This window comes from Caloenas nicobarica, chromosome 5, assembly GCF_036013445.1.
Source record: "Caloenas nicobarica isolate bCalNic1 chromosome 5, bCalNic1.hap1, whole genome shotgun sequence".
In the NCBI taxonomy this organism is placed as follows: Eukaryota; Metazoa; Chordata; class Aves; order Columbiformes; family Columbidae; genus Caloenas; species Caloenas nicobarica.
The window spans coordinates 35,950,224-35,978,204 of NC_088249.1; the positions used below are offsets into that span (position 1 = coordinate 35,950,224).

General features: G+C 40.5%; 1 protein-coding gene across 1 annotated transcript in view; it reads left to right on the forward strand.

Annotated features, from left to right (window-relative positions):
* The window catches only part of RAD51B (RAD51 paralog B), a 398,407-nt gene that overhangs the window by 248,696 nt on the left and 121,730 nt on the right, over positions 1-27,981 (forward strand). The window contains exon 10 of the mRNA XM_065636030.1: positions 20,808-20,886. Within this exon, the coding sequence (XP_065492102.1) occupies positions 20,808-20,886 (79 nt within the window). The remainder of the gene's footprint in view (positions 1-20,807; positions 20,887-27,981) is intronic.

The window sequence follows — 27,981 nt, forward strand, 5'->3', positions numbered from 1 at the left end:
GCTGTTTTGTCTTGCTCTGCTTACTGTCATATGAATAAGCCCTGAATAAGCATTCCAAAATTGTGAAGGTGGAGTAACCATGGTACTCGCTGGCCAGGGGAAGGGCTGGGGAGAGCCAAGGGGAGTGGGGATGAAGTTTTTCATTTATATAGCTTGCTAAGGCCAACTGCTGTGATTCTTTACCATAAGTTTGTTCTAATTTTGGTGAAGCAGTTCTTTCAAATTGAACAGATGTTTAGTTGTAACTCTACCAGTCATTGAGAAAATATATTAAAAATAGAAAGCATGTAACCTGTTGCAGTCACGATGGTTTCAGGGCATAAGTGAGACCAGATTTCTCTCTCCCTGTAAGACACTGAATGTAGCTGTTATGTGGACTTTGTAGCTGTTGGTTAGCTGTCCCATTTTAAAGATAACAGCAGGTGAGCTTTTCATCCATAAAAAGGGAAGCAAATAAACCACAGAAAATAAAACCATTTCAAACAAAGCAAGTAGGCTGTGGAGAAGAAGCATATACTAAGTACTAACATCTGCGGTTAACACTTTCTAAATTTTGCATTAATAATCTGGAGGATAGCAAGTATAGTAATGAAGTTTGGAAGTGGCATCCAACTTTTCTGTGTCGAAACATAATGGAAGATGGTAGCCTCATACCATAAAGGGTTCTAATTATTTTGGTGAGATGGTAATATTTGCTAAAGAGAAAAAGAGGCAATGAAACATAATCAGACAGAACGTGTACTGAAATCACTCTGCGATTGAAAGAATAAGGTCTAATACAAATAAAATGCAAACAGCATTGGTGTGTTTTCTTCTATTAACTTTGTAGCAGTTATATCTACCTTCTAAAGCAAATGGAGAAGAAGAAAATGTGATGAAAAAATGTATTTTAATGGTATTAAACATAGTTTTGGAGTCAGGTGAGGAAGATGGAGATGGCCACTAGTGTTGAGAAATGCAGACAGAAAGCTTTTCAGCGACTTCAGTGAGAGCAGAGGAGAAGCTACTTCAGTCTTTGACATGGTGGGGCAAGCAAGAGCCCACAGAGAAGTGGGCAGTGAAATCAGTGTTTGGCCAAAGGAGGAGACTGAGGATGTGTGAAGGCTGCTCATCATTATGTGTGCAGCAAGAAGTATTGCACTTTACATTGCCTTCTGCTGAGCAAGAATTTGGGGAAACTCAGAAAAAGAAGTCCTGGTACCCTAAACAATACATAAGAAAGCTCTGCATGTGGGTTTTTAGCAGAAGTATTAAGAGAAATGAAGTACCATTCAGCAGCTGCTGTCAAGAAAGCCTGTCTCTATATGCTACATGTATCATGCACATTATACAGTAATGCAGATTATGTACATAGTACAATACTATATTTTCTAGTGTTTAGATGGCAGTGGATAATGAGGTCCAGTAAACAGTGATAGAAAAGGGATGTGGCTATTGGGTTGTTTTAAAATGGAAGTGGTGTAAATTGTGTATCTCTTCTAAGCCATCTTATTATATAACGTGCTTATCATACAGAAAATCAGCTTCTTGGAAACATAAAGAGGTGTTGGTTTTTTTGGCGGGGGGGTTGTTGTTTTGGGTTGGTTGATTGTTGTTTTATTTTTAAGATGAGAATGATGCTATAGAGTCATGCAAGAGATAGGAAAAGGTTTTTTTCAGATTTTTTTTTTTTTTACAGTTATCCATTACAGACTATGCTGCTTTTGAAGAAATAGCTGTGGAAAGACTGCAGGAGCATGTATCTGAATTGCGTAAACCCTCCCATTTAAAGAAATGTTTGGGGTTTTTTTCTAGGATATACAGTTTACTCCAGAGATTTATGCCTCACCTCTGCTATCGTTCAAATATTTTGAATCAAGACACAATGAAAGGTTGTTATGACCTCAAATTTCCATGCATGGGTACAAGCCACATCTTTTAAAATACACAAATAAGTAGCTTATGGTTTTATTCTGACTAAAAAGACTCTAGACTGATAACCCTTACAACAGAAATCTTTTGCTTATCCACAGATCATGTACAAACACAAGCAGCAATATGAACTTGAGTTGCATGTGAACAAGATAAAACTGGACACAATGCACAACTGTAGCATAAACAGATGATTATCGACACAGTATGACACTGACTTAATCCAGAAAAAGTGCCAAATGAAAGGATGTCATAAAAATAGAGAATGTTCATCATTTGGAGCTTGAACATCACTAAGTAACTTACTTTCCTGACTTGTGTGTTTGTTCATGTCTCTGTTTGCAGTAAGCTTCCTTCTTAATGGACTTGTGGGGGATGATCACACAATATAAACATCACCGTAGCCCTGTTACATTAAATCGGACTGGATTTATGGCCCTCTCCTCTTAACAGGACACTTTTATATAGAGAAAGATGTTTCCATCATTCTTGAACAAGAATTCATTTACTCAGGTGCTTAGGTAACACTGATCAATTTGTTATCTAAGAATCTAAATAGAAATGAAAGGACCCTAGATAAAATGGAAAAGAACAGAAGAAAACCTTTAAATAGTTCCTTTTTTTTCTCTGTCCTTTTTAAAAATAAGCATTGCAGGTTTTCTTAAGGAAGATTATTCTAGTGTCAAATTGACAACATATAGCAGCAGCTGTGCAAACTTCACGCTCATAGATCGGTAGTTCAAAACAGCCCAAACAGAGAAGCAGGAACATCTCTGAAGCAAACTCAGATATTAAATTATACTGAGTCTTCCTACCGAGGCTGGTGGCAGAGGTGGGTACTCTCTGTTAGATATCTCTGACCGACAGGCCACTCAGCTCTTAGCGGAGACTCCTCTTTGGGTGCTGTTAACCTACACCAGTTATGAGTTAACCATCTCACAGTATATTTTCAAATTACTATGCAAGCATTTGCTGGCTGATCTCTGCAACACCCGTGCCAGGTGCTCATAACTGAGGAAACTGAGTCATAAATCAGTAACTGGCCAGAGTAAATCCTTTGCAGCTGGGAGCAGAGCTGGAATCTCTTCACTGCCTCTTACGTGCCACTAAGCTTGATCTTGCTCAACCATTACTGTCTGGTTTAGGCACTTAAGAAGTCTTCGTACCTCCCTGTAGTATGTGGCTCCTCAGCTGTGAAGGTACTCCTCCTGCTTCCCTCACCACTTTTCTCTGTAGATGAACTCACCCGCTGAACTGCTTTTAACTGTGGTCACTGACTTCTCTCCCGAACCTCACTCCTTGGGATGCCATAAACGCTTCTTCAGCAATGTTCACCATTACTAAATGGTTAACGAAACTGAGACTGTGGCTTGAGCTTTATGGCAAAACTCTCTCTCTGCTTCACTGTTTACAGTTTCTGTTGATACCATAGCTGATTTTCCTAAGCCTGGGCTCTAGAAGTTGCCTTGCATTCCTACCTCTCTTTGCAGATGCGGAAACTGTTCCAAGTTGAAAGTTCCCAACAAAGCAAGTAGTTAGCACTTACATTTTTAGGAGATTAAAATGCTTGTCCAGACTCTTCCATATTGGTTAATACAACATCTTATTTTTGAGTATTATCAACCCCATTTTTTTTTTTTCCTCTTCCAAACATGCCACAGAAAATACAATTGTTACCTTGGTGAAACCTACTTAGTCACAGTGGCATTACTATTTTAATTTTTACATATTTTCTTGGTTCCATAACTGGGAAAATGGCCTTTTGCCTTGGTCTAATTGATAATTGTGCGCTTTGATGTTAATCAGATAGCAAATTCTCAGAAATGGGGGCTATGTCTCCTGGTTTTCTTTGGGAGCCACTTAAAGGTCAGGATAGGAGGGGTAAGATTACTATAACAAATTCTGTTCTGAATATAAACAGAGAACTTCAGTCTGTGACACTGTTAATCCAACGCCCTTTACAAACACTGTATTTACAGTTCACTAAAACAGCATAAAAATGGGGGAGAGAAAGAACCAGAAATGACTTTCAGGCTCTGGTCTGAATTGACTGAAGAATGCTCTGTTTGTAAGCTTAAGCCCCTTTGCAGAGAGGGAATGAACACAAATTCCCATCCTGTTTATATAGAATCACTTTTCTGATTTTGATTGGACTTCAGTGTGAGTTTTCCCCTCAAAACAGAGTGGAATTAACCTAAGGCAGCTCTCATCAATATCTGAAATGTCACTGCTCCTAACATCAGAGTGGCAATGGCCAAAGTTGTTTAGCCTTGGAATACCTTGGCAAATCCTCCGATCTCCAGTCTTTTTTTTTGTAATTGAAAACAAGCAAACTAAAATGTTTAACTCAAAATTGTGTTTATTATTCAGAAAAGTTCTGCTAAGTCTGTCTTGGAATACTTAAACCTTGGATGCATTCTTAACAATGAAAAAGATCAGAATATCATTATGAAGGAACTGGACAACCTTAAGTAGTGCAAATATAGTAAAATATAAGATTTATAATAGAAATAATCTGTAAAATAATATTAAGCGTTACAAATTAGTTTCTGCTTTACATAAGGAGCCTGCGAGTTTGAAATGAAGCTGATACTGGAGTGGTTTAGTTTATCACAGAAAAACTAATTCAACAGTGTAATGCAATCATTAAAAGGGTCTGTGCTATCCTAGATTAGATCAGGCAAGATATTTTCAAAAAAAGAGAGAATTGTTTGTACCATTGTGGAAAGGCACTGGGGACATCTCTGAAATACTGTATATGGCCTGGACATTCATGTTCAAGCTACTTTCTTCTTCTTTCTTCTCTTTCTACTGACTTTCTTCCCAGGTGAGGTCTGTACTAGGTAGAATGTATTTATTGACACAGCAACAAGTTTGAGCTGTCACTGGTAAAAAAAAATAAGCCTCAGATAAAGTTTTAAAACGAGATAAACTTTGACATATTGACTTCAGTGGGCGAAATACATCATATCTTCTGTGAAAAGGTAGCAATCAGACATGATCCTGTGTTCAGACATTACAACTTCTATGATGCTCTTAACATATTAAGGGAGAATCATCTCAGGAGTTTGTATATCTAGGATATTCTACTTCGAACTTGAATTTTGCTTGTTTTATGAATCTAATGTCATTGAACTGTTTTAGATTGAGAACACAGGAGAACAACAGCTGGTGAGTGGCATTAAGAATCTGCTGTACAGAAAACAGTGTGTTGTCTTCGGTTCAGCCTTACCATTACCTAGCCTGTGTAGGATCAATTAATCTAGAAGGGTTTGCGCTATGTAGACTTTTTGATCTATGATCTCTGTAATTCCTGTCTACAGTGCCCTTAGTTGTGATCTAAAAACAGGCTGAAAAAAGAAGGAACCCTCTTAACTGCTTAGAAACTGAGTACAGACTACTGACCCACTTTAAGGAATAAAAACAATTATGACATGCTACTGCCTGAGAGGTTCTTTGATGGCCTCCAATGTTGATGACCTGGTGGGACAAGTCTGCTGAACTTCAGCATGTCAACCCATCATGTTGCATCAAGAAGATAATAAAATATATAATTTTCACAATATTACCTTCCCCTGGACTGATTGTTGCAACCGTTGGAAAAATATGATGGGAATTTTAAGACATCTGCTCAATCAAGAATGGAAAGGATGTGCCCAGGAAATGGTAGTGTATTATACCCACATTGTGAATATATTGGAAGATACTTGTGACTAAAAGGTATAAGGCAATATAAACAGCTACCTGAGCCATCCTGTTTCCAGCTCTCACATGTAGTACTTATGCACACTGTTTTTTTACAACACACTGTTTTCTGTACAGCAGATTCTTAATGCCACTCACCTTTGGTTAGGGAGAGGTATGTCCTCTGGATACATATTAACAGAAAACAGTCAATTCCTCAATCCATGTTGAAGTTCAGTGTTTCTGACAGGCTTGTGATTGATGGATAACTTCAGCTTTTCAGAGACCAGTAGGAAGTAGTGTAAAGTGCAGCTCAGTTAATGAGTATTCATGTTGGAGCAACACTAAATTGAAAATAACTAACTAGGTCACTTGTCAATAAATGCCCCTGTCTCATAAAAAAATGTGACAGACCTAGGTTGCAATGTAGCATGTGAGGCACTACCAAGGTTCTTCTCCACTGGGAAGAGCTCATTTGATTTATCTTGGGTTTGCAAGGCCCTTTTACATTTGCGTCACAGTGGTGATTCATGGTGTCCCTCGTCAGTCATTTCCTGCAAGTGAGACCTGAGTCTCTGGCAGAAGTTCTTACACTAGTACTGAGTGAACAATTGACCTTCGCTTTTTCTGCCATTTGACTTGATTTGTCTGTGCAGATGTCTCTGCAGTTTGGGGTGTTTACGTGTTTCACAGCATTGAACTGGGAGCTATGGAGTTTAGGTTGCAAAGACACCTGACTTGGCCTTGTTCAGAGCTGACAGTGGTCCAGGAGCTTTGCCTTGGAGTCTGAGCCAATAAATCCATATCAGGCCTGAACCAGCGCTGCCATTTTACTTAGCAAATTGATGTTTCTGGCACAAATTGTGTGTTTGTTCTTCACTGTATGTCAGTGAAGTTCTTTCTCTTTTTGTCACTATTTCTTTATCTGTCTAATGATAATATAAAACTCAGATATAATATAATGCCACAGATGGAAAGTCACTTAATCCCCTCTTCACTTGTGTTGATGTCTCCAGCTGGATATGGTACATCTTGCCTCAAAAACAAGAGGGAACTACTTTTTGCTCCTTTTTTCATACATTTTGTCTTACTTCTCACTTGTGATCTTATAATGGCCATCTCGGTCTTCATGTGAAATAACTGAGCAGGCTGAAAAGAGAAAATAAAAGCGTAAAGTAGCATGAAAAATTCAAGGAGTTCCTTACTCATCTAAATTAATTGGTATTGAATAAAGAAAAAAAAAAGCACCAAACAACTTCATGTAAGAAATGTTATAAAGTTTGTAATTTGGGTGCCATTGCAGGAAAGAAGAGCCAGTCAGCAATGAGCGAGGAGCACACCCTTGAGGCTGGGGAAGGATCTGGAGCACAGGTCTGATGAGGAGCAGCTGAGGGAACTGGGGCTGTTTAGCCTGGAGAAAAGGAGGCTGAGGGGAGACCTGATCGCTGTCTACAACTACCTGAAAGGAGGTTGTAGCATGGAGAGGGTTGGTCTCTTCTCCCAAGTAGCAAGTGATAGGACAAGAAGAGATGGCCTCAAGTTGCACCAGGAGAGGTTCAGATTGGATATTAGGAAGAATTTCTTCATGGAAAGGGTGGTCAGGCATTGGAACAGGCTGCCCAGGGAAGTGGTGGAGTCGCCATCCCTGGAGGTATTTATAGGACACGTAGATGTGGTGCTTAGGGACGTGGTTTAGTGCCAAAGTTAGGTTAGGTTATGGTTGGACTCCATGATCCTGAGGGTCTCTTCCAACCAAAATGAGTCTATGATTCCACAATGATAAGGCCATTAAGCTTTCTTTGAACACATCGTTTTTCACTTCCTTGGTGAAATCTCTCCCAACATTGTTCTTGCTAGAGAAAATCTGAGTCTTCTAGAAAGACTGAAATTAAATTTTAGATTTGTCACCCTTTCTCAACACCCATAAAGCATGACAGTACCCCAAAAGCACATGTATTGCATCTTTATGTATTAGCTCACAGATCTGTTAGCATTTTTTTGTTCCTGTCCTTCTTCTGTGATGCCCAGTAGACTCTAAGATATACTATTGAGGCTTTACATAAGCTGATTTTGCTGTCTCTGTCATGTGAATTTACCACTGTTGTGTTAGCTTGTGTCCAGGGACTTGACTTTTAGGAACAGAACCAAGTCAACACACACACAAAAAAAATATTGGAAAGGGCTTTTGTTTGTTTTATGTCAAAAGCATTTTGCAGCCACTAGTGTGGGTGAAAAATATTTATGCTGTGGTCTAGGACTTGGTTGAATACCAATCTTTTTGGCCCAAGTCTTGGAATTTAGGATTATGCCTTTACATCAAGGAAGCGTGAAGGGGACTGTTGTTTTTACTGATGTCCAAAAACAATGAATGCAGGATGAGAAGAGCACACATGTAGTGCTCTTTTACAATGGATTAATTTTCTTTCAATTTATAAACAGTATTGTTGAGCTTTTTCATAATTTAGAAAGCCAAAAGAAAGTGAAAGAAGGAAGGAGTATCGGCTAAATAAAGTTTTGAGACACATTAGAAACAGGCGTCAGGGTTAAATTTGCAGTGGATATTTTTTGTCTGTGGAAGATAAATATGTTGCTAAAGCTATCATAAAGAAGGTTCATAGGAATCTGAAAAATAATAAAAGTAATGAATCATGATGGCAATACATATGCTAATTACATACTTAAGAATGTATATTCCTTATGCTGTGCTGGTGAGTTACACCGAGCTGATCTGCTCCATGGTGTGACGAGGGCTGGGTATTGTTTGGGTCCCCACCTCTGCAGACAGAGAGATAGCAGCATCCGTTTGAGCATGTGGTTGTGTGGAGGAGACACTGAGTGGCTGCTGGGCTTCCGTGCTGTCCTCCCCTCTGGTCCCATCCTTTCCAGGCCCATCTGGCTGACTGGGTGGAAGCAGCCATGTATTCTGAGAAGAACCGCTCTGGTGCTGTTGGACTGGTACTCCCTTTAGCAGTCCTTCCCGATTCGGGATGCATGATCCCGGGGATAAGGCTGTGTTCCAATACGTGTCATAAATAAGAGTCATATCCCTCATCCATTTTCTTATTTCCAGAACGAAAGTCAAATGGAACAGTATGGAAGGCTCTGAAAAACTACATAAACTTTATTTTCTGTTCTTCTCAGTACCAGTGTGCCATAGGCCTGAAGAGAGACCACGAGCTGCCACATGGGAGAATTCCCCTAGGAGGCTGTGTTTATGCTACCCAACTACTTTATCCAGCCACAGCACCATCCCCAGATCCCTTTTCTCGGTACTGTTTCATTGTGGTAACCAGGACATGCTGGCTGACTGGCTGCTTTCCTGCTTAGGAAAAGCTACAAGCATTTTCTCCCGAATTACCCTTCACATTGGACAATTACCAGGGCTTTGGGCCTCAAAAGTCTTATAGTGTAGGAAATGACCAGGGCCAAGCTCTTGTGAAGTTTCCTGGCCTCTGGAAGACTCTCCACTGGGAAAATTAGGAGAGACTCGGAAACAGAAAAGGCGACAAAATGCAGTTTACAAAGTAGGGAATAAGGCACGTGGCAAGGAGACAGAAAGCGCTTCTGGGAAGAGGAATTTCACAGGGTCTGGTGTTACATGAGCAGGAGGGAGCCGACTGGCCCTGCATGCCCCGTATTTCACACTGGGGAACTTGCAGCAGAAGTCTGGCTTAAGTGGATGTGTGCTGGAGGCAACCTGGTTTTAGTGCAGTTCCCTGGCCAGGTTGTTGCAGTTCAGATACAATTTGGATAAACATCTGGGATTGCATTTTCTTTTCCAATTAAAACTTGAAATTGCCCGATGTTTGCCTGGGCAGTGCAGTTCCCTGCCACTGAAGTTCTTGTTAACTACATCGGGCAGGAAAAGGCATTCTAGGTTAGAGGGCTCAGGGGGCTGCTTGCACTCTGGGAGAGGACAGCAGAACAAAAGAACCATTTTGTTAGGTTTCGCCTATTGCATTCAGGACAGTTGTTGCCCTGGAGCGCATCAGGGCACTTCACCTTGGAAAGTTTTGCTTTTGTTGTCTGTGACTGATACTCATTTGAGGTTTTGATGGTTTCCTTCCATTGAAGTTATGTTTACTCAGTCCACGATGTTCAGAGCTCTTCATTATAGTGCCTGAATCTAAACCCATGTCCGAATGGAAGTACATGTTACATGCTGAGCTCTCTCACTTCACATCCAATGTTTGGCACACCACAAGGACTGAAACAGATTACAAATTGGTCATCTGTTGCTATCAGCAGCCTGGATAGGCACAGCCAAAACATGTGCCTTTGTTCTGGTTTTATGGAGGGGGAGGGAATTGGCCCCACTGAGTATTTGAGAAAACAGATAGCAGAGCTGGGATCCTTCCTCTGGGTAGGGGAAAGCAGAGTACCTCTGGAGCCGTGCCTACCTGGCAGAAAATTCATACAGTGAGGTTGCTACAGATGTCTATCTCCATGCCTGATTTTGGACCGGAGCAAAGGAATGCTTCATGATTTTCATATAATTGCTCAATAAAACAGTGGTGAAGTTAGGAAGAAAACTCATTAATCCCATTTTCCAGGTCCTGGCATTATGCACTATGAAAAAGTCCTTTATATATTTATTGCTCTTTAGAAGCAAGATCTGAAGCCAGCCAGGTATAGCAGAGCTTGAGATTTGGAGAGTGTCCTCATTCCGGGATTTGTCCACTCCCTTGTTTCTCCTGTATTCTTAAAAGATTCTTGGTTTTCATTTCTGTCTCCTCCTTTCATTTGTTTTCTTTCCATTTCTTTCCTTTGCAAGTATTGAATGTCTCCTCTGGGAGTAAGCCTAGCCACATATGTGTGCAATGATGGTTTATTTTTATTGGAGTCATAGCTTGTGACTGTTATTCATTACTATAGGAAGAACTGCACTAACAAACTGCTCTGAGAGCTGGTTGTTGTTGTTGTTGTTGTTAAAAGTCTTGTTTTGTCCATAGCCACTGAGAGTGTCTACTGCCATCATTAAGGCATTGAGGGTTTGGAGCTCAGACACTGGTACTGCCTCCTGAATGTCCTGTTGTGTCTGCTGTTGCAAAGTGCAATCTCAGCTTCTCTCAGCTTCCTTGCTGGTTGTCTCTTTAGGTCAGCTTTTCAACCATCTGTCCTCCTCACTGCTACCTGAGCAACTCAGTTGGCCTCTGCTTGGAGAAGAATTCGTGGTTGCACAAAGCTAGTGCAGTCCCTGACTACTGTTGTGGCCTCTTATGACACTAAAGGGTACAGCTAGAACACCACCAAACAAGGCCTGACTGGGATGAAATGGCTGATTCAGAAAAGGCAAGTCAAAAGTAGTATAAAATGCTTTTATCACTTTTTGTCTTGACAGTGGGTAAGTAATAAGCTGCTCTGTTACCTTTTATTCTCAAGTTATCACACATTTCTGTGTTACTGTGGGCAAAACCACCATCTGCCATCTTTAAGGTCATGTAAGGAATTCCTGGTACTTCTTTAAAATAAACATGTAGCATAAATAATAAAAATATTGGTAGTTACATTAGGAGCATATGCTTAGCATAAATGTAAGTCAGAGCTTAGAGATGTAAGCAGCCTAAATAATTTCACATAAGAAATACAGCAATGTAAAAATTAATGAATATTAATTAGCCATTTCTGAGGTCAGGGTGGAGCACGGTGAGGAAAGGTGAGCGATCTGCTTAGGTTAACCCAAAAGAACATCGGACCTTACCCTAAAAGTTAATGCTAGGATAAAACAGAGACAAGAAGTGATTTATTGAAATCTGGCCAGTATCACCTAGGTTCTTGATTTCTAGAGATTTGTTTTAAATGTTTCAGAATCTCTGCTTCCCACTAGCACTGACTCTTAAAATCAAAAGTAATCTGTCAGAATTTGGCTGAGAAGGTTTGATGTCTTTGATACTAGTTTACATTTGTTAATATAAGTGTCATGCTGACATCGCAGTCCTGAGATTTCTTTGAATTCTTTATCCCATGCTGAATCCATCTCACATTTTCCCTTGGACTTTTGAAGGCCTTCCCTTCATTACTTTTCTTACTCAAATCAGTGTCCACTGTTGCCTTTTCCCCTGCAAAACTGTCTTGAATGCATTTGTATTTCTCTCTCCCTCACTTTTTCTGAAGGTGAGAGACAGGGACTTCTCAACTGTGCAGTCTTAGCAATGTTTTTTCATATATGGAATTTATATGCATTGCACTAAAAGAAAATAAGCAGATGTGCTGCTACATTTTGGGGGTGAGACAACAGCAAGATGGTCAGCTGCCTTTTGAGTCTGTTCATTTTGCTGTTGTTTCCAGATGTGTGCTAATGGACATTTTTAGGATGTACACACAAACTCCGCTTGCCTACTTTTCTGCACTAATTGGTTTAGATTTATGGAATGCCTCTCATGAAGTGTCTCTAGCTGCCATTGTTGCTTTTCTATAAAGTAATAGAAAGGAAACTCATTCCTAAACAGTTTCCTCTGGACAGGATTTTCTTGTGGGGGAAGGAGAGATAGAATCCATTTAAATTGCTCTGTAAAGAGTTTTACTGAGTTGTGGCCCATTAACCCGGCCTTGAAGAAAACCTTTTCAAACAACCAGACTTCAACAAACCACATCTCTCAGGCATTGTGCATGACACGAATGAAATTATAGTTTCCTAAGAAATCATTTTAATTCAAATTGTGATTTCTTAATTTTTTTTTTTTTTTACATGTACAAAAGTAGTAGGGACTCCACATCTACTCCCAGTGCTGGGGCATGCTTGTAGCCCCATTTCTCTTTGTTTGCTCTCTAGAGCTCAAGACTTCTTAAGCTTTCCCTGTGTCAATCCATCAAGTCTGTTTTTACCAGGGAGAATATACGTGTGGGGTCTAGATTATGAGGAAGGCTGAAGGATGACTGCATATATCTCCTTTCCCTCAACCTGTTTTTCCTCTTTATTCCCAGTCATTGCTCAGCCTGCCCAGGCTGTAGCCTTTTCTACTGACAACAAGCATACCGGTGCTGCTGGGGTGGCTGAGCTTTCTTCTGCGTGAAAGGGGAAAATCTGTGCAGAGAGACCTTTTCCTTGCAACGGGATTTGGAGAAAGATACAAAGCAGGGGATAATCATTTCCATAAGAAAACACATGTCCCTGATAAAGTCAAACAAAGTCTACCGTGATTTGCTTGTGAAGGCCTTGTGATTTGATAACGTCTTATTTGGATTTTGGTATTGATATCAGCTATACAATCTTTAGGAATGTATTTAATTTCTGAACTTCAATTTCCCCAAATGCAGAATGCGGAGATTTTTCCCCACTCTTGTAAAGCCTTTTAAAAATCTACAGATTAAGTACCATAAACAAGCAAAATGTTGCTATCCCATGAATCATTTGCAGTGGGAGATCAGTAAATTGTTTATGGGTGAGCTTAGTAAATTATTGCAGAATACCTAAACTACGCTTTTTTCACTGGAACACTGGAAACATATTAGTGTCACTTTTTGTTCTGCAACAAGGAGCAGTTATCTCTCAAGGTAAATGAGAACCCCTTGTGAGACTGAAGCCTCACAAAGCTCCAAGGTCAAACGAGCACTAGTGTTTGGTGAGGCTTGGCAGAAGCCACAACCATTTTTTCTCCTACCTTGTAAAAAACCATCCCTCTGCCCTGAAGGATATTTCTCAGGAAGAGGAAGGAGGGAATAACTGGTATACTGGTGGGTGTGAAGTCTCGATGACACTGTCACATTAGTGCCTGTGAGAGAACTCTTGGTTCTCCCCTCGGGCACCTTTCTGGTGGGCTGGAGGCAGCGGGACCTGTGGGACTGGGAACCAGAGCTGGCCCTGGGAACCGGGTCACAGTTCCTGCTCAAAAGTAAATGATCTACAGAAGAAGGACTGCTGCTTTCATTTCTAGAATATATCAAATTCCTGCACATAGGGCCCAAGAAGAACCAGAAGGGAGGGCAGAAAAAACAGTTATGAGGTCTGCTGGGATATCTGATGCAAGATCAACTTTGTTGTTTTCCTTACTGGCTTTTTCCTGGGCTCTGTTGCAGCTGAAAAAACAACCCCTCTAATCTACAATAAGAAGGGAAATTCTGGCACAAAGGTTGTCCACCCAGACATTTGGCACAATTAGGGGAAAGATTTGTTTAGCTTAGCACTGATTTTATTACTACGTGAGTCTAACTGAGCCTTGAGAGACAGTCTTTTCCCTGTTGAATGACACTGTCGACGTGTAGGCTTCCTTCTCGGTTCTCAGCTGTGCTCTGCCGAGCTAACGTGGTGTAGCTGAAGAGTTCTCCTGAAATGCACCAACCAGCAATGATTGTTTACTACAATAGGACAATACAGATTAGCGAAAAGTCCCAGCATTGTTTCAGTAAGGGCAGTGAGCGTAGTGAGAGCCAGACTTCTTTCACAGGTCTCACGTATTGGGTAATTCCTCAGCAGATCTGAATTCCAAAATACTTGTTGGCTGTAAATGTTGTTTTGTTATTCATTCAGTCCTTAGTGCACATATGCGTGTTTTGTCAGTGAGATAAAGTAAATCTAGCAGAAATCAAAGGAAAAAATTAACACGAAAAAAATAAAAAGAGGAGAATCTGTTCACCGAGAAGGAGAAGCTGACATACTTCAAAAGAAGCTTCCAATGGTTTCACTCGTTTTCCTCAGTCATTGCTAAGAACCAATTTCTTGTAATAGTCTCAGTAAAAAAATGGGGAGGAAACTGAATGTCTTTCCAGTCTAAATGGAAATGATGTATTAAATCTTAATACAGCTGATTTGCTCAAATATTTCGTTGAAGTATCTTAGTCCATTACTTCTGTTAACATCCTTAGTTTTCCATTATGAAATAATATTTTGATTACTGCGTGAGAGCTCATAGCTCAGTCAAAATCATGTTATTATTTCACTGTTAGGTAGTTTATCATCTTGGCATTTTGATAACTAATTTAATATAAGACTCTGTCCCCTTCATCTTCTTTACTTTTTTTTTTGGCAGGACACTGGCTGTATTTCTGGTTATCAGACTACTTCCAAAAGTCCAACCAATACATTTTCCAATTTATCACTTTCCTTGCTATTGACAGGGGATGTTGTCCCAATAATTAGTATTTTCAGCTGGACTTCTGCAATCAATTTCTGTGATTCTGCTCTTCCATAAAGCTTATAAACAATAAACTGTATTAATAAAAATGCTTTCCCTAATTAAAAAACAAACCTTAATGTACAGTTTTTCTGCTGTCATCATCAATTCTCTCTAGCCTTTTGTTTCTCAACTGCTGTGCCTGTCTCCATTTATCTTCCTTTATCTAATCTCATGGCATCTATCCAGTTTCTATTCACTTTTCATCAAGGTGATATATTTCCTCTTCCATAGTACCTTTGTGTTCTTAATGTGCACTGTGGCAGAAATAATTTTTCAGTTGTTTAATGTTTATTCTACTTTGTTGTAAAATAATTAATAATTATTACAAACCTTCTAAAAGGGAAAGGTGATGCTAGAAGGAAAGGAAAGGAAACTGAGATTTGACCATTTTGTAAAGTTAGGACTTTGCAAAACTTAAAACAGCTTTGATTTTTCCTTCTCTCATCCATCTCTATCATTCACACTTTAGCAGGACAGCAGTATAAGAATAACTGCATCTGGTTTTTATGTTTCATTCCAGAAGCTCATAGAAAGCATTCCAGAAGCATCATGGATAGGATGAATTAGAAAGACTCAGTACTACTCCATCTTTCTTCTGTGTTGATTTTCTATTCATTTTACCATTTAATACATCATTTTAGTAATCTAAATGCCTGTTAACTTCTTTAAACTGTTATTGACTATTACTGTTTGCTCATCTCAAAATGTGTACTTCTTTTGGTGCAATTTTGACTGCAGTGAAGTGTCAGTTGGAATAAATTTCTGGTAAGGCCAGGATTTCATCTTTGATTTCTTGATTAAATAGTGCTTATCATAAAAGGCGTGTCTTTCACTTATCTGTGTAGGAAACTAAGCAATAAATCCCTTTACATACGTCAGGAACATTAGTGGAGTTGTATATTCCCTTCTTTCCCTGACGTGAAAAATGAATCAAGGAAATCTTTCCTTTATGTTGGACTGAAAATTTAGGTTATTAATCTTAAGTTTGGGAAAGCAAGACTGTGGAAAGAGGTTTCTGTTTCAGCTTGTTACGCAGCTGTATCCTCTCCAGATTTTGGCCAGGACCGATTTAGAATTGAAGCAAGACATATAGTTAAATATATGTGAGTTTTAGAAATGCTTCTTCTGCCTGAGTTGTCTTCTTCTGAATTATCGTGGAAGACCTCTTGTGTTCTGCATATCCTCAGGTGGCTGCTTAGAATCTTAGGGAGAGGTGCAGATGCTCACCAGAAGATAGAGATGAGAAGACTTTAAATTATAATTTCTGTATTTGAAAACCAGCAACTTTTTCTCATTTTATTGACCACAAAGATCCTTACTTGCATATGGACCATCAAGGGGCGTTGTTAGTATGTATTGTTCCAACCCCGTCAGTTCTATCAGCATAAAAGATGAGTTGGCAGGGCTTCGATGCTTCTTAGCGTGCACATAGGACTTGAAGAGACTTCATAGGTCATGGAATGCATTGCAGGCACTGCTTCTTATCCTTTTTGTAAATATTTTAACAAAAGATTTTTTAACAAAGAAATTTTTTTAGCCTTGCCTCTTTGAGTTGAGCACTATTCCAGAATCTCACTTTAGTGATGGTTACGAACTTTCAAATTTCCAGCCAAAATGTCTTTGTGGCTGCACATTTGTTCTTTTGTCAGTGTTGTCTGTCAGTTTGAGAAGCTCTTCTCTTTTTTCCTGCTCCATTCTCTCGTTTGTCCTCTCCCCGTTCACTTACACACACACAGACAACAGTCAGCCTTCATTTTTGCTAGATTCATCGAGCTAATTTTTTCGGGTGGCCTCTTGGAGGTGAGGCCTCCTCACCAGCATACAGCCCATCTCTCACAGTTTGAGTTCATGAATGACCTGTGCTGTACATGCTGGTGACTTGTAGAGAAACACCAGTGTGTCCCTGGTTTTGCCACGTATACATGGGGGTGTGCTGGACAAGCAGATTTGCCATTGTCCTGGCTACATCACCTGTGTGTCAGTAATCTTGTGAGGTACTAACGGATCTGGGAAGTGTTATCTTTTCAATAAATGACTGTTTCCCCTTTTGTCTTACAGCTTCCGTGCTTATCCTTGTTTTCTTCATTACCAGTTCCCATTAAACAGTGTTAAAAGCTTTAGAGATGCAATCAGATGAGGTCCACTTTATTTCACATTTCTAAAAAATTCAAAGGAGGATGTCAGGTGTGTCTGGCATGGCATCCATGTTTCATTTTCTCTCATTTTCCAAGTCTTCAGTTATTCTTCCCTTCACAATTTCTTCTAAAGTTCTGCATGATACTGAAATCAGATTATGGGCCTCAGCTCACCACTTTACACTTTATTTTGTCTTCCCTTTAAGGACTATGTATGCTCTTTCTCAGTTATGTTGCATCATCTTCAATGTCCTAGATGTATGACACATGCTATCAGACCTAAATTCACATGCTGATTCTTACAGTGTTTTTTCAGTAGAGATTATCCATTTTCTGCTGAATGTGGTAGGCTCCTGGAGTTTTCTTTCCACTCAGTTGTTAATTTTATATCTATATGATATAGATAATTCCCATTATCTGCCTTTTCATCTCTTTCAGCATCATCTTGCTTGTTGAAAACTGGTTATTTCTTCATTCATATCTAGAATATGTTTAATCACTATCCCGATGTAATTTACTTATAACTCCAGTTTTTATTTCCTTTTTTATATTGTTAATAATCTTTCCAGGGTCAGCATTATCTTGATTTTTTGTAATCCTTGATTTATACTTCCGCTTCTTGGCCTCCAAAACATCATTTTCTTTGTTTTGACATGTATTTCTTTCTATGTTTTATAAGTTCCTTGTGTATACATAAGAACCTACTCTATGTTGGCAATTCCAACCAGAGGATGGTTTACAATTTACAGTTTTTACACTTTGGTTGAAACACAAATCTAAATACATATTTACTTGATTTTTTAAAGTTATGTTAATGTAGAATTTGGTGTTATAAAAGAGTTCTATGTACTCTATCTGGTTGTGAAATATGTAGTCATACTTTAAAAGTTATTTTTTTCAGTAAGCAAGCATTCAAAATAAAGCAATACATTTGAAGATTCTGAGCTGTTCCTGTTTCACTCAAAGGAAAGCTAATTCTGAGCCTCAGATGTAACTGTGCAGCATCCGCCTTTCAGAGGAGCCCTGTGATGTGCTGCTGAAAGAACATGATTTATTATATTTTTTCATTGCTATACTTAGTTATACATATATTGCAACTGCATAAAAATGCAGTAACAGAATGTACATAGAGTTATTTGAATGTCTATCCATTTGCACGTACAAATGTGCTTAGTGCACGTGCATATATATATATATATATATGTACAGGTTAATATTTATGTGCATAGTACTGCACAGAATGCCAAAAATTTGACCTTAGGCATCTGATTTGTAAGCGTTTCACTTCAGGCCTTTCCGATTAAACATCCAGCTGTTGTGGGACTCAGAGTAGCTGAGCATTTGCACAGATTTCCCTGCTCCCATCCTCTCCATCATGTTCTCAGAGCTGGGGGAGCATGCGAAGCATCGGGAGGCACTCTGCTTCACTCGACTTTCCTCCTGGCAGCGTCCCTCTCCTGCTGCATCCTTGGGGATAATGACCGGCGAGGGAATTTGGGTTTTGTCAAGGTGCGTCACAGACACGGGATGTGACATGGCCCTCCTTTCTCCAGAAGTTCATTCCAGAGAGAACAGTAATTACTGTGGAAGAGAGGAAAGTGCAAGCACAGCAGTTTTCCTACTTGGAGTGGTTCACAAAGGTTGTATCGCATCCTGAGGTGGTTTTGCCAGCTTCATATGACTGAAAGGAAAACATTGACATTTGGACTGGTCTGGTGTTCTCTGGCTGTATTTGTGGTCTTTATGTGCTTGCCTTTATTTTTTGCTGTCTGGAGAAGAAGGGAGACTATGTTTGGCTTAAATTCTGAAAACCATAAAAATGTTAGCTAGCTGTGGGTAATAATGGTTATGTTTGAAGAACCAGATATGAGGATTTATGTTTCTTCAGCCTGTATCAGAATCAGATGAGAAACAGTTGCAAGACATCTAAGCATGGTCCTGTCCGCAGACTACATAAAAATACAAATGAAACCTACCTACTATACAGACACTCTTAGCATGTAAAGTGCTATAGGAAAATCACACAAGCCTTGATTCTGCAGCAGAATTTGCTGCCAAATCCTTCAGTTACAGAAGGACACTGCAGAGCTCAAACTTCTGGTGCTTGATATTGTTAATATTACACTTAGGAATAAATGTCCCAGTCCTGTATATCTATGAAGCAATTCCATAGTGTCTGACTTTTCAGTGAAATGTGAGCAGTTTTGGTGAGCATGAACTTCCTTGTTTTGCTGTAGTCTCTTCTGGCTTTTGTCAAACCTGCTCACTGCTTCTCTGCTGATCGTTAGGCACAACCCACCCAAATTAATGTGCAGTGATCCTTAGGAGTGCTTGAATGTTTGGCAGAATTAGGAAATAATGTGGCTTTTTTACTCCATTTGAAATCAGCAGGATCTGTTGGTGCCCCACACCTCTGAAAATAAGATTGTTACTGCCTGTAGTTCTAAGAAATCTGTATTTGGATATATCTGAACAGAGGGCTGCCTATCTTAGGCTGAGAGGGTGGAACATCTGACCTGATCTGAGTATCTGATCTGTAGTGTCTTTGGAAATTAAGGCACTGAAAGCAGGTGACAGTTCCGCAGCACGCTGCTGGGCAGGCCTCAAGCAGGGGTGAGATGAAATGGGTGCACTGAGGGAAGGCGGCCGGTGGCCTGCTCTGTGCTGAGCGAGCACGGCTCAGGCCCCGCCATGTTGCTCTGCTTGGAGCAGGCCCGGCCGGGGATCAGCGAGGCCTGAGCGGGGGTTGCCTGCCCAAACCCTGCCCTCACGGGCCGGGCGGGCGGGAAGGCTCTTCCAGGGTGCAGGGCCACCACTGGGAGGGCTGGTTTCCAGTTCCCGGCCTCTCTAGCTGTGCAAGAGCTGATCGGAGGAACATGTTTCAGCTTTGCTCAGCAGCTCTGTGCCAGCGGCAGAGCAGCAGCGTGCTCTCCGCTTCAGCCATTCCCGTCAGTGCCTTCTGCAGGGCCCGCATGGCAAACATTAGATCGGTGTTTTTGTGCTGATCACACTCTGGGCAGAGCTTATTAAATTTATCATTAAAATGACACTTTCATGTAGGTGACAGAATGGGAGTTATTTTGAGGCAAGCTGTGAGGGAGCAGTCCTCAGCAACGAGCAAAAATCAAACAGCGAGCAATAAAGCCTGGCACACTTGTGTGAGTTTGCCACTGTGGGTCCCACGTCCCCAACGCTGCCAACAAGGCCATTTCTTTGTCTCCAGAGCTCTGCTGCAGCTCATCTTCCACAGAGGACGGTTCATCCGTAGTGGAGCCAGACAGCTTGGGATGTTTTTGGCCTGACCATGGAGGGCCAGCACACCCGAATGCCAAACTAAATGCACTTGTGCTCTACACCCCAAGGGAATTCCAGTCTGTTTTGAAACTCCAAGGACAGGATCCTTGAATAAAGCTTGACTCAGTCATTACCCCTTTTGCAAAAGAGGACATCCAGGTAATTGCAATGGCATGTTATCATCCCTGGAGTGGTGGCCCAAGGGTGGACCTCGCTGCTTCCAGGGGCAGGAGGAACATGGCGGGTGGAGTCCTTGGTGAAGCCAAGGGGACATATCCGTGGAACAGATAATGACAATTAAAATTGCGTTTCACAGCAGCAGTTGCAATTTTGCTCAAAATTGTTTCCTATCTGAGTGCAACTGCCTGAACCAGCAGGAATGATTAAGCTTAATAGGATGTCAGTAAGACAAGCAAAGCTTGCTGCTTTCATGGTGGTGGTTTTTTAGGACCTGTGAATCCTTATAACATTGCAGCATGATCTGTGCATGTGTATGAGAAGACCTCAACTACTTAGAAGTGACAGGGCTAGATCAATAACTACATTGTTATTACTGCAGTATGCTTTGCTACTTCTGGAACTTAAATCCAGTGAGATCGTTCTATGGATTTGAGGTCTGATCAGTATGTTATAAAGATGTGTACTTATATATTACTTGTTTGTTTTGCAGGTCCTCGTTGCTAAATCCCCTGTTGCTCCATTCTCTGCTTTTTTCTACACCATTGAGAAATCAGGCTTGGTTCTTCAAGGTAAGACCAGAGCGTTGATTTTCTGCCTTTGCAATTAGTATTTTAAGCAGGCTGAATGTGGATAACAGCAACTATTGTTCAAAATTGTGCTGTTTATACCTAATTAAAAACTCAGACATTCAAACAGTCTGGTTGACAAGGGCAGCCTTCTGCTGCATTCACTATTTTGTCTTGGATTATACTAAATTAGTTGGTACATATTCCCATAGATCTAAGAATGGGCCTTGTGATTATTAATCAAGGCTCCCTGTTTTCCTTCAAGGTAAAATAGAGTGGTTCTGGCAACACTGCTCCTATGGGATAGGTTTCTTCAGGAGAAACATACCCATCTATCATTAATAACATGCTCTAATAAATGGTTCTTCTTTAGCAAATGCCTTGATACCCATAAAAATACAGGAAATTAATATCTGTTCTCTATTTTTGTGATCATTTTAACGATAATGCCCCATGGTCCCTCAGATTCTCTAGGATATGAGGTAAAGTACTGAAAAGCTGGATATTACTACCATGATGGCAGGGAGCTAGGGTTCCTTGTGGCCATGTCCTAAATCACGTACTTTCAGACCACAGCAAAAAGGGAAGTTCAGCTCCTCCCTTTCTTTCTCCATTTATCCCAATAAATCTTCCTTTAACGTACTTACTTTTTGACAGGCATTCGTAGATCAATTTTGTTGCGTGGTTGCCTGTTGATATGCAGCCTGGCCCCTGATTGCTGCGTCAGTTTAGCAGACTAAATAAAACTAGTCAGTGCCTGTCACTTTTTGTTCAGAGGATGATACGCTCTGATATGCAGCAGTAAGAAAGTATCACTGTTTCTCAGGTTCCAGTGACTGAGAATCACTGATCTCATAAAACACTGCAAACATTTTAAGGTATGTGAACAGTTCTCTTCCTTCTGATTGCCCATTTCTTGCCTCTAAACAGGCTGAACCAGACCCACGACATATTTATATTTACTGGTTACTAAATATGCTTACGTCTCTGGTGACACAATGTAAGAAAACAAAAGAAACCAAAATGTTTTATGGTTCATTTTTGCCTCCATTTGATACATCTACATAATGATAATCTGGGTTCATTCAGTGTTTCCTAAGCCTTTGGATACTGTACCCAGTGTATTCTTAGATGGCATTTTGGGAATTTCATCTCTTTATTTGGTACCAGTAATTTTAAAAAGGCTACAGGAAAAAGAAACATTTTTTATTAGTTTAAACTGAGGTGGCTTACAAGAGTTGATCTAGACATGTTTTGATTCGGTGTAGGGCAGAAGAAAAGCTACTTTTCTATCTCAAGTATCTTCTGAGTTGCAGAGATGTTTATGGTCATTGTAAAAGAAGGCAGACAATTTTCTACTCAGGCACTAATTTAGAGAAACCTTGGGAAAGATTTCCCATTTCAGAAATAGAAAACATTTGTTCAGAGAGAATCTTTATTTGTTTCAGTTCTTTTCTATGAGCCAGGAATATAGTTTCCCAAGGACCGGACCCTACTTTAAAGAACAAATGGGCCTGGTAACGTGTAATGATGAGGGAGCAGGACTGTGATAGGAGTGTAGCACCATATTAGGTGTACGGCAATTGCTCTTTTCCCTGTATCCATATGTTTCTGGGGTACATGTTTAAAACATCATTCACCATTTTTCTAAGAACAGCTGAGATACGAGTTCGGTTATCTCGAAGTAAACGCTGTCTCAGTATCAGGCATTCTTTGTACATTTTGGAAGGCAGCTTGAAGATCTTGGCATGAGCCTTTTCTTACTTTCTGACTACACCATTATGTTTCTATTTTAGATATTTTTCTCCAAGATGGGTAGTAACCAAGGGCATGGCTCCCCTGATAATGTGCCCCAGACTATTTTATGGAGACTTGTAAGCACTTACACGTGAGCCATCTCACTGAGTTCTGCAAAGTAAATATTGCCTGTTCTCATCCCATATTTCAATGATCATTATTTCTATGGAAGGAGGACATAGTGAATCCCCTGGAAATGGCTGTTTTGGATAAGATGCAGAAAGTGGCGGCAGGGAGCCTTGCGCAAGAGAAGCTACGGTATTTATGAGAATTGTAGTTGGTGCTTCTTTCCAAAGAGAAGGTGGGAACAACGTGCAAGATGTCAGTAAGAGAACCGGCCACGGGTCAGCTGGTGAGGGACTGTCCCTGCGCTGCTGCTTGGGGGACATCCCATAGCGCTAATGAGTGGAATCTGTCCTGCAGCCTGATTGCAAAGGCAGCTTTCCCATTCAGGCTTTGTTGTTCGATTCAGTTGGTGTCAGGAGGTGAGCACATTCAGAGTGGCTGACGGGAACAAGTGGATGGGTGTGGGAACTGGTGAGAAGCAGCAGCTGGCTGAAATGCCCAGGATTCTTTCTTCTTACTCAGGGGGTCCCATCCCGGGACCATTAACCAATAGGCCATAAACAAATTGATATCGGAAAATGTGGCTGGAAACTCCTTGATTAGTGAGGGTGAATGGGGAATGAAAGACAAAGTGAAAGTGTGATTTAACAGTTCCACAGGCAATTTCCATTGCCACCTCTGAGGGATTAGGATGTGTGGAATAGGCTAAAAATGAGGAGGAGCTCCCCCCCGGCTTTTGTTCTGTGGGCCAGAGGATAATAAAACGGCAGGAGAGGCAGTGCAGCTAGTTAGGGATTTCACAGGCTGCTATTTGATGCAGTTTAAGGAGCCCTTCTGCTATTGTTGCACTTAAAATGGGAAGCGGAACTGTTCTCCGTTCGCAAAAACCTCCAGCGTCCTCAGGAAGAGGGCTGAGAGCAAAAGGCTATTAAGATGGTAATGCTGCCCCATTTGGAGGAGTGTATCAAAATCCTCTTTGTCAGTGTAAATCGCAGCTCTGTTTCCCTGGTATCTTTGCATCTCATGGCCTCAGTGCAAGCACAGAAGTGTTGGAAGGAGACCCTAGTGAAGGCAGAACTGCTTCTCTTATATTGCCAGGGGCGAGCTCCAGGCTGCCCAAGGGTGCCACTGAGAAAACTTCTTTGCTTTTATGAACTCGAAGTGTTGAGGGATGAAAAGAATACAGTTATTCACTCATTCTTTTATTTCCACTTGCAGAGTAGAGAAATGAAATTTGATGACTGGAAAGCAAGATTGGCCAGTCAGAGATTTAGCAAGGAAAGTCAGCCTTCAGTCTCCTCCTTTCATTGCTTCAGTATGCTCTATGCTGTGCAGCGGGTGGAGTCCAAACCCCAAAAAAAGCCTCAGTTGCCTTTTCATTGCAATACAATGTCACGTAATGTACTGCCATGCTGTACAGTGTGACTCTGTGATGAACCTGAATTGTGATTGCAAAATCCAGTCTGACAGCAGGTCTCTATTTTGTAGAGATCTTAAACAAAGAGGCAGAAGCCTGGATCTAAGCACCACAAAATTTTGGAAGTTTTACTACCTGCTTGTGTAATCTGTTTGAGGACTTGCTGTTGCTTCCCTAATTCAATATACTATTTAAAGTGAGTGAAGTGATACTGTCAAAAAGAAGAATAAGAGTAAAAAAGCTCCAGATCTACTTGGTTAAGGATGCAAGTCACAAGATTTTATATAATTTCTATTTTGGATTAGAAATTATTAGCTGGTAATTCTGTTCCTGGTGTATTAGTCAGTACAGGTTCTGGGCTGTTCTTACCTTCTTGCAGTTTCATTGAAGCTGAACGTAGCACATACTCGGTTAGGTCAGCTGCATTAGAAGATGCCACTTAGCCATGCACATACACAACTGAAAAGAACACAAGCTCAATAAGCTGATGCCAGTGTTAAGCTGTATTCTGTGAGCAATCGTCTGAGTCTGGTTTTAGAAGCAGCAGCATTCTGGGGCATAAATATAAGGGCCTATCTAGTAACAACTGGTAGCTTGGCTGTCTGTGGAAGTAAGTCTCCTTCCATCTCGCCTAAGTAAATGCCCTCTGTTACCAAGAGCATGGTGCTGGAAAAGACGGCAGGGAACACGGTGGCTGGTTGCCAACTGGAGAGTCTATTGGGACTTTTGCTGAATGCTTTAACCAAATGATTAACATTGCTCTTCACTGAAAGAGCTCAGAAGCACTGAAAACGTAAGGCAAATAATAGTAGTGAGCTAGGACTTGCTTTTGACTAATGATTTATTTTCAGTTTCATAGAGTTTAAAGATGGGTAGAATCAGCAGTTCATCCAGACTGACCTCCCATATATCATACATGTTTCCTTCAGGTACCTGGTAACTTATGTTACACTGAATCTTGTCTTCTGGAAAGGCATTCACTTTTATTTGAAGACATCAAGAAATTTGAGTTCCTGAGTTGCCTTGACAGTGTTTTCAAGTTTCAACTGCCTTGCTGCTCAATACTTGTTCTGTATTTCGAATGAGAATTTGTCTGCCTTCAGCTTTTGGCCTCAGTTCTTGCTATGACCTTCAGTGCTAAATAAAGCACTGTTGCCGTTAAATATAATAGTTGCCGTTTTGCATGAGTCTCCTTGAGATTAAGATTTATCCTGCTATATTTTATTCTTCCTTTTGAAAGAAAGTTATAACTATCTGCAAATTTAACCTCAAAACCTTTGTGTCTCGTGCTGACTGGCTACTCTCACTACCCAAAGAAAGGACAGAATACCTTGAATTGCTAAAGGGAAGAGTTTGATTTCTGTACCAGCAGGACTGGATGATTAGTTAGTTGATTAATCCACCCTTTCTCCTGCCTTCTTTTCCACTGCACACGTGTCTTTGTGTGCACAACCACGCTCACCTTGCCTGTAATATCTTACTGAGACACGTAACTTCTGATAAGTAGAAAAGATATGTGGCACTCAGAAGAGAGTGTCTTAGGTTTTAAGTCTCACAGTTCTAAGAGGAAAGAGATCTAGGAACAGCTAAATCTAGTGAAACTTTGGTACATTATGTTTCATTTGTCACTACTCCAATGAAAGAAGCTCATTTTGATCTTAAAATAGTATAGGGACTGAGTTTGTAGTGCAGCATAGCAAACCATCTCCAAAGTGCTATAAGTAATTTATATGGCTGAAGCAAGTGAAAAGTGCCTCATTTTATTTTGTAAAGAAATGCTTTGGTAATGAGTAGTAGAGGTAGAAAAGGAACTCTGAAAGAAAGGGCAGCATTATTTGTATTGTATTGTGTGAGTTTGAACAGTGAGAGACAATGATTTACTGCATCAAAAGCTTTTATTCAATTGAAGAACTGTAACTATAAAGTGACCTTTGTCTGGAGCAACATGGATATAATCTGTAAAATGAAGCAGGGTTTTACTTGGTGTGTGAATGGATGGAAGACAGATTAATGGGAATAAAGTTGTGCATTGCTATTGAGATGGTAACAGATTTGCAGTGCCACTGGTGATTTCCGGCCCTGTTGGAGGGATAAAGATGAACTGATCATTGTTAGGATCTCTGTGGGGTGGAACCGTTCTTGCTGTATTCCCCACAGGACACTGAAAACCTCATGCTATTTCTAACAGTTTTGTAATAATGAAAGCAAAAAAGCATGAGTGGTTTGTAGGCTAAGTCTATCCTGGCAGTGGGGAATGTGAAAAAAATAAGACTCCCATCATCCCAATGCCAGCAAAATCACCCATACAGATGTAGCTGGCATCAACAAAAACATCCTTTTGTTCAGCCAGTTCATGGCATTTTGGGAGTGGGTTACCAAACCTCACCCAGGAATGGCATTTGCTTGGGTGAGGGCATTCTCACTAGGTGGCTTTTTGGGAATTGCTGTGCTGCCCTGCAGCAGCATTGGCAAAGCCTCCCTGGAGCAGCCGAACTCCATGGCTGTCAAACGAAGGAGTCCAGAGGAACAGAGCACGGATGCAAAACCAACTAAAAATGGTACCGAAGAGAGGTGGAGGAAAAACATTTTAATTGTAAAGGAAGATTAGAGGCCTTCTGGGCTTTGATCCAGTCGAAGCAAAATAAACTCTCATTTCAATAGAATTAAATATTTATCTCAGCAAACACGACCTTTCTAGCGGCATAGTAGATAGGTAGCAGATTGGTAATGTTTCTGGCCATACTTTTTGCTGTTAGCTTAACTTGTGGGAGGACACTATGCTGAATAAATCCAGTTTTGCACAAAGTGTTGAATTACCTGCTTATTTCTGAACACGTATATAAAGACACTGAAGATACAGTACTGTTTTCTTGCACTGAAAGCCAAACATATCCCTAAATGCTTTGCCATATTGCAACTGCAGTGCCAGCATTTAATTTTTCTTAAGTTTTACTGACTGTAATATGAAAAAACCTTAGTGCAAGCAGTGTGCCAAATCTGTTCTCATTTACGCAAGTGTGAATCAAAACTGATTTTTTTTTAATCCAGTGTTCTTAAAACAATGAGCTGAAGAGCGTAAATCTGTATTTGCAAAGACATTCTCATCTTTTCAAGGCTGGCATAGGCTTCCTGGGACAAAATGGTCTCACCTCAGAGAAATCTTCTCCTTACCAGTCTCTCTGTAATGAATTCCTGATCAAAGTGGGCCGCTCCCCTGTGTTTTCAGCACAGTGCTAAAGCAAATGGCCTTTTTTCCAAAAGGCTTTTAGCATAAGGAGTGAAGTTGTCTGTTGATGAGAGGTAGTATCTGTGATTTGTGACAGTATATTGTTCTGGGAACTGAACATTGTCGCAGAAGACCAAGACTCTATTAGTAATTGCCTGGATTTAACGTAGGAGATGTTACATCTTTCAAGCTACAGATTTGTAGAATAAGGTCAAATGTGTACCTAAAGTGAACTTAATGTTCTTAAGCAAACACATTCATGAATAGGAAGCCAAAAAACTGTCTGTCCAAAAAGATTCTTCAGCCAGAGTAAAGACTTACACTTTTGCATGCAGCTTATGAAAGTAAAAGCCAGTAAAGTCTCACTGTGATTTACCCCTTTCTCACGTAGGCACAACTAGATTTCTTTTGCTATCCTCTAAGGTTATGTCTGTTCTGGCATGTTTGGTAAAGCCATCACTACTGTCATTTTATCTTTTAAAACAATAGCTAGCAGGAGAGGACTATGACCCAAATGACTTAACCTTGGTAGTACATGCAACTTTTCTTTAGCCAGAGGACTTTATGTGTTCTCCGTGTTAAAATCTTGTAA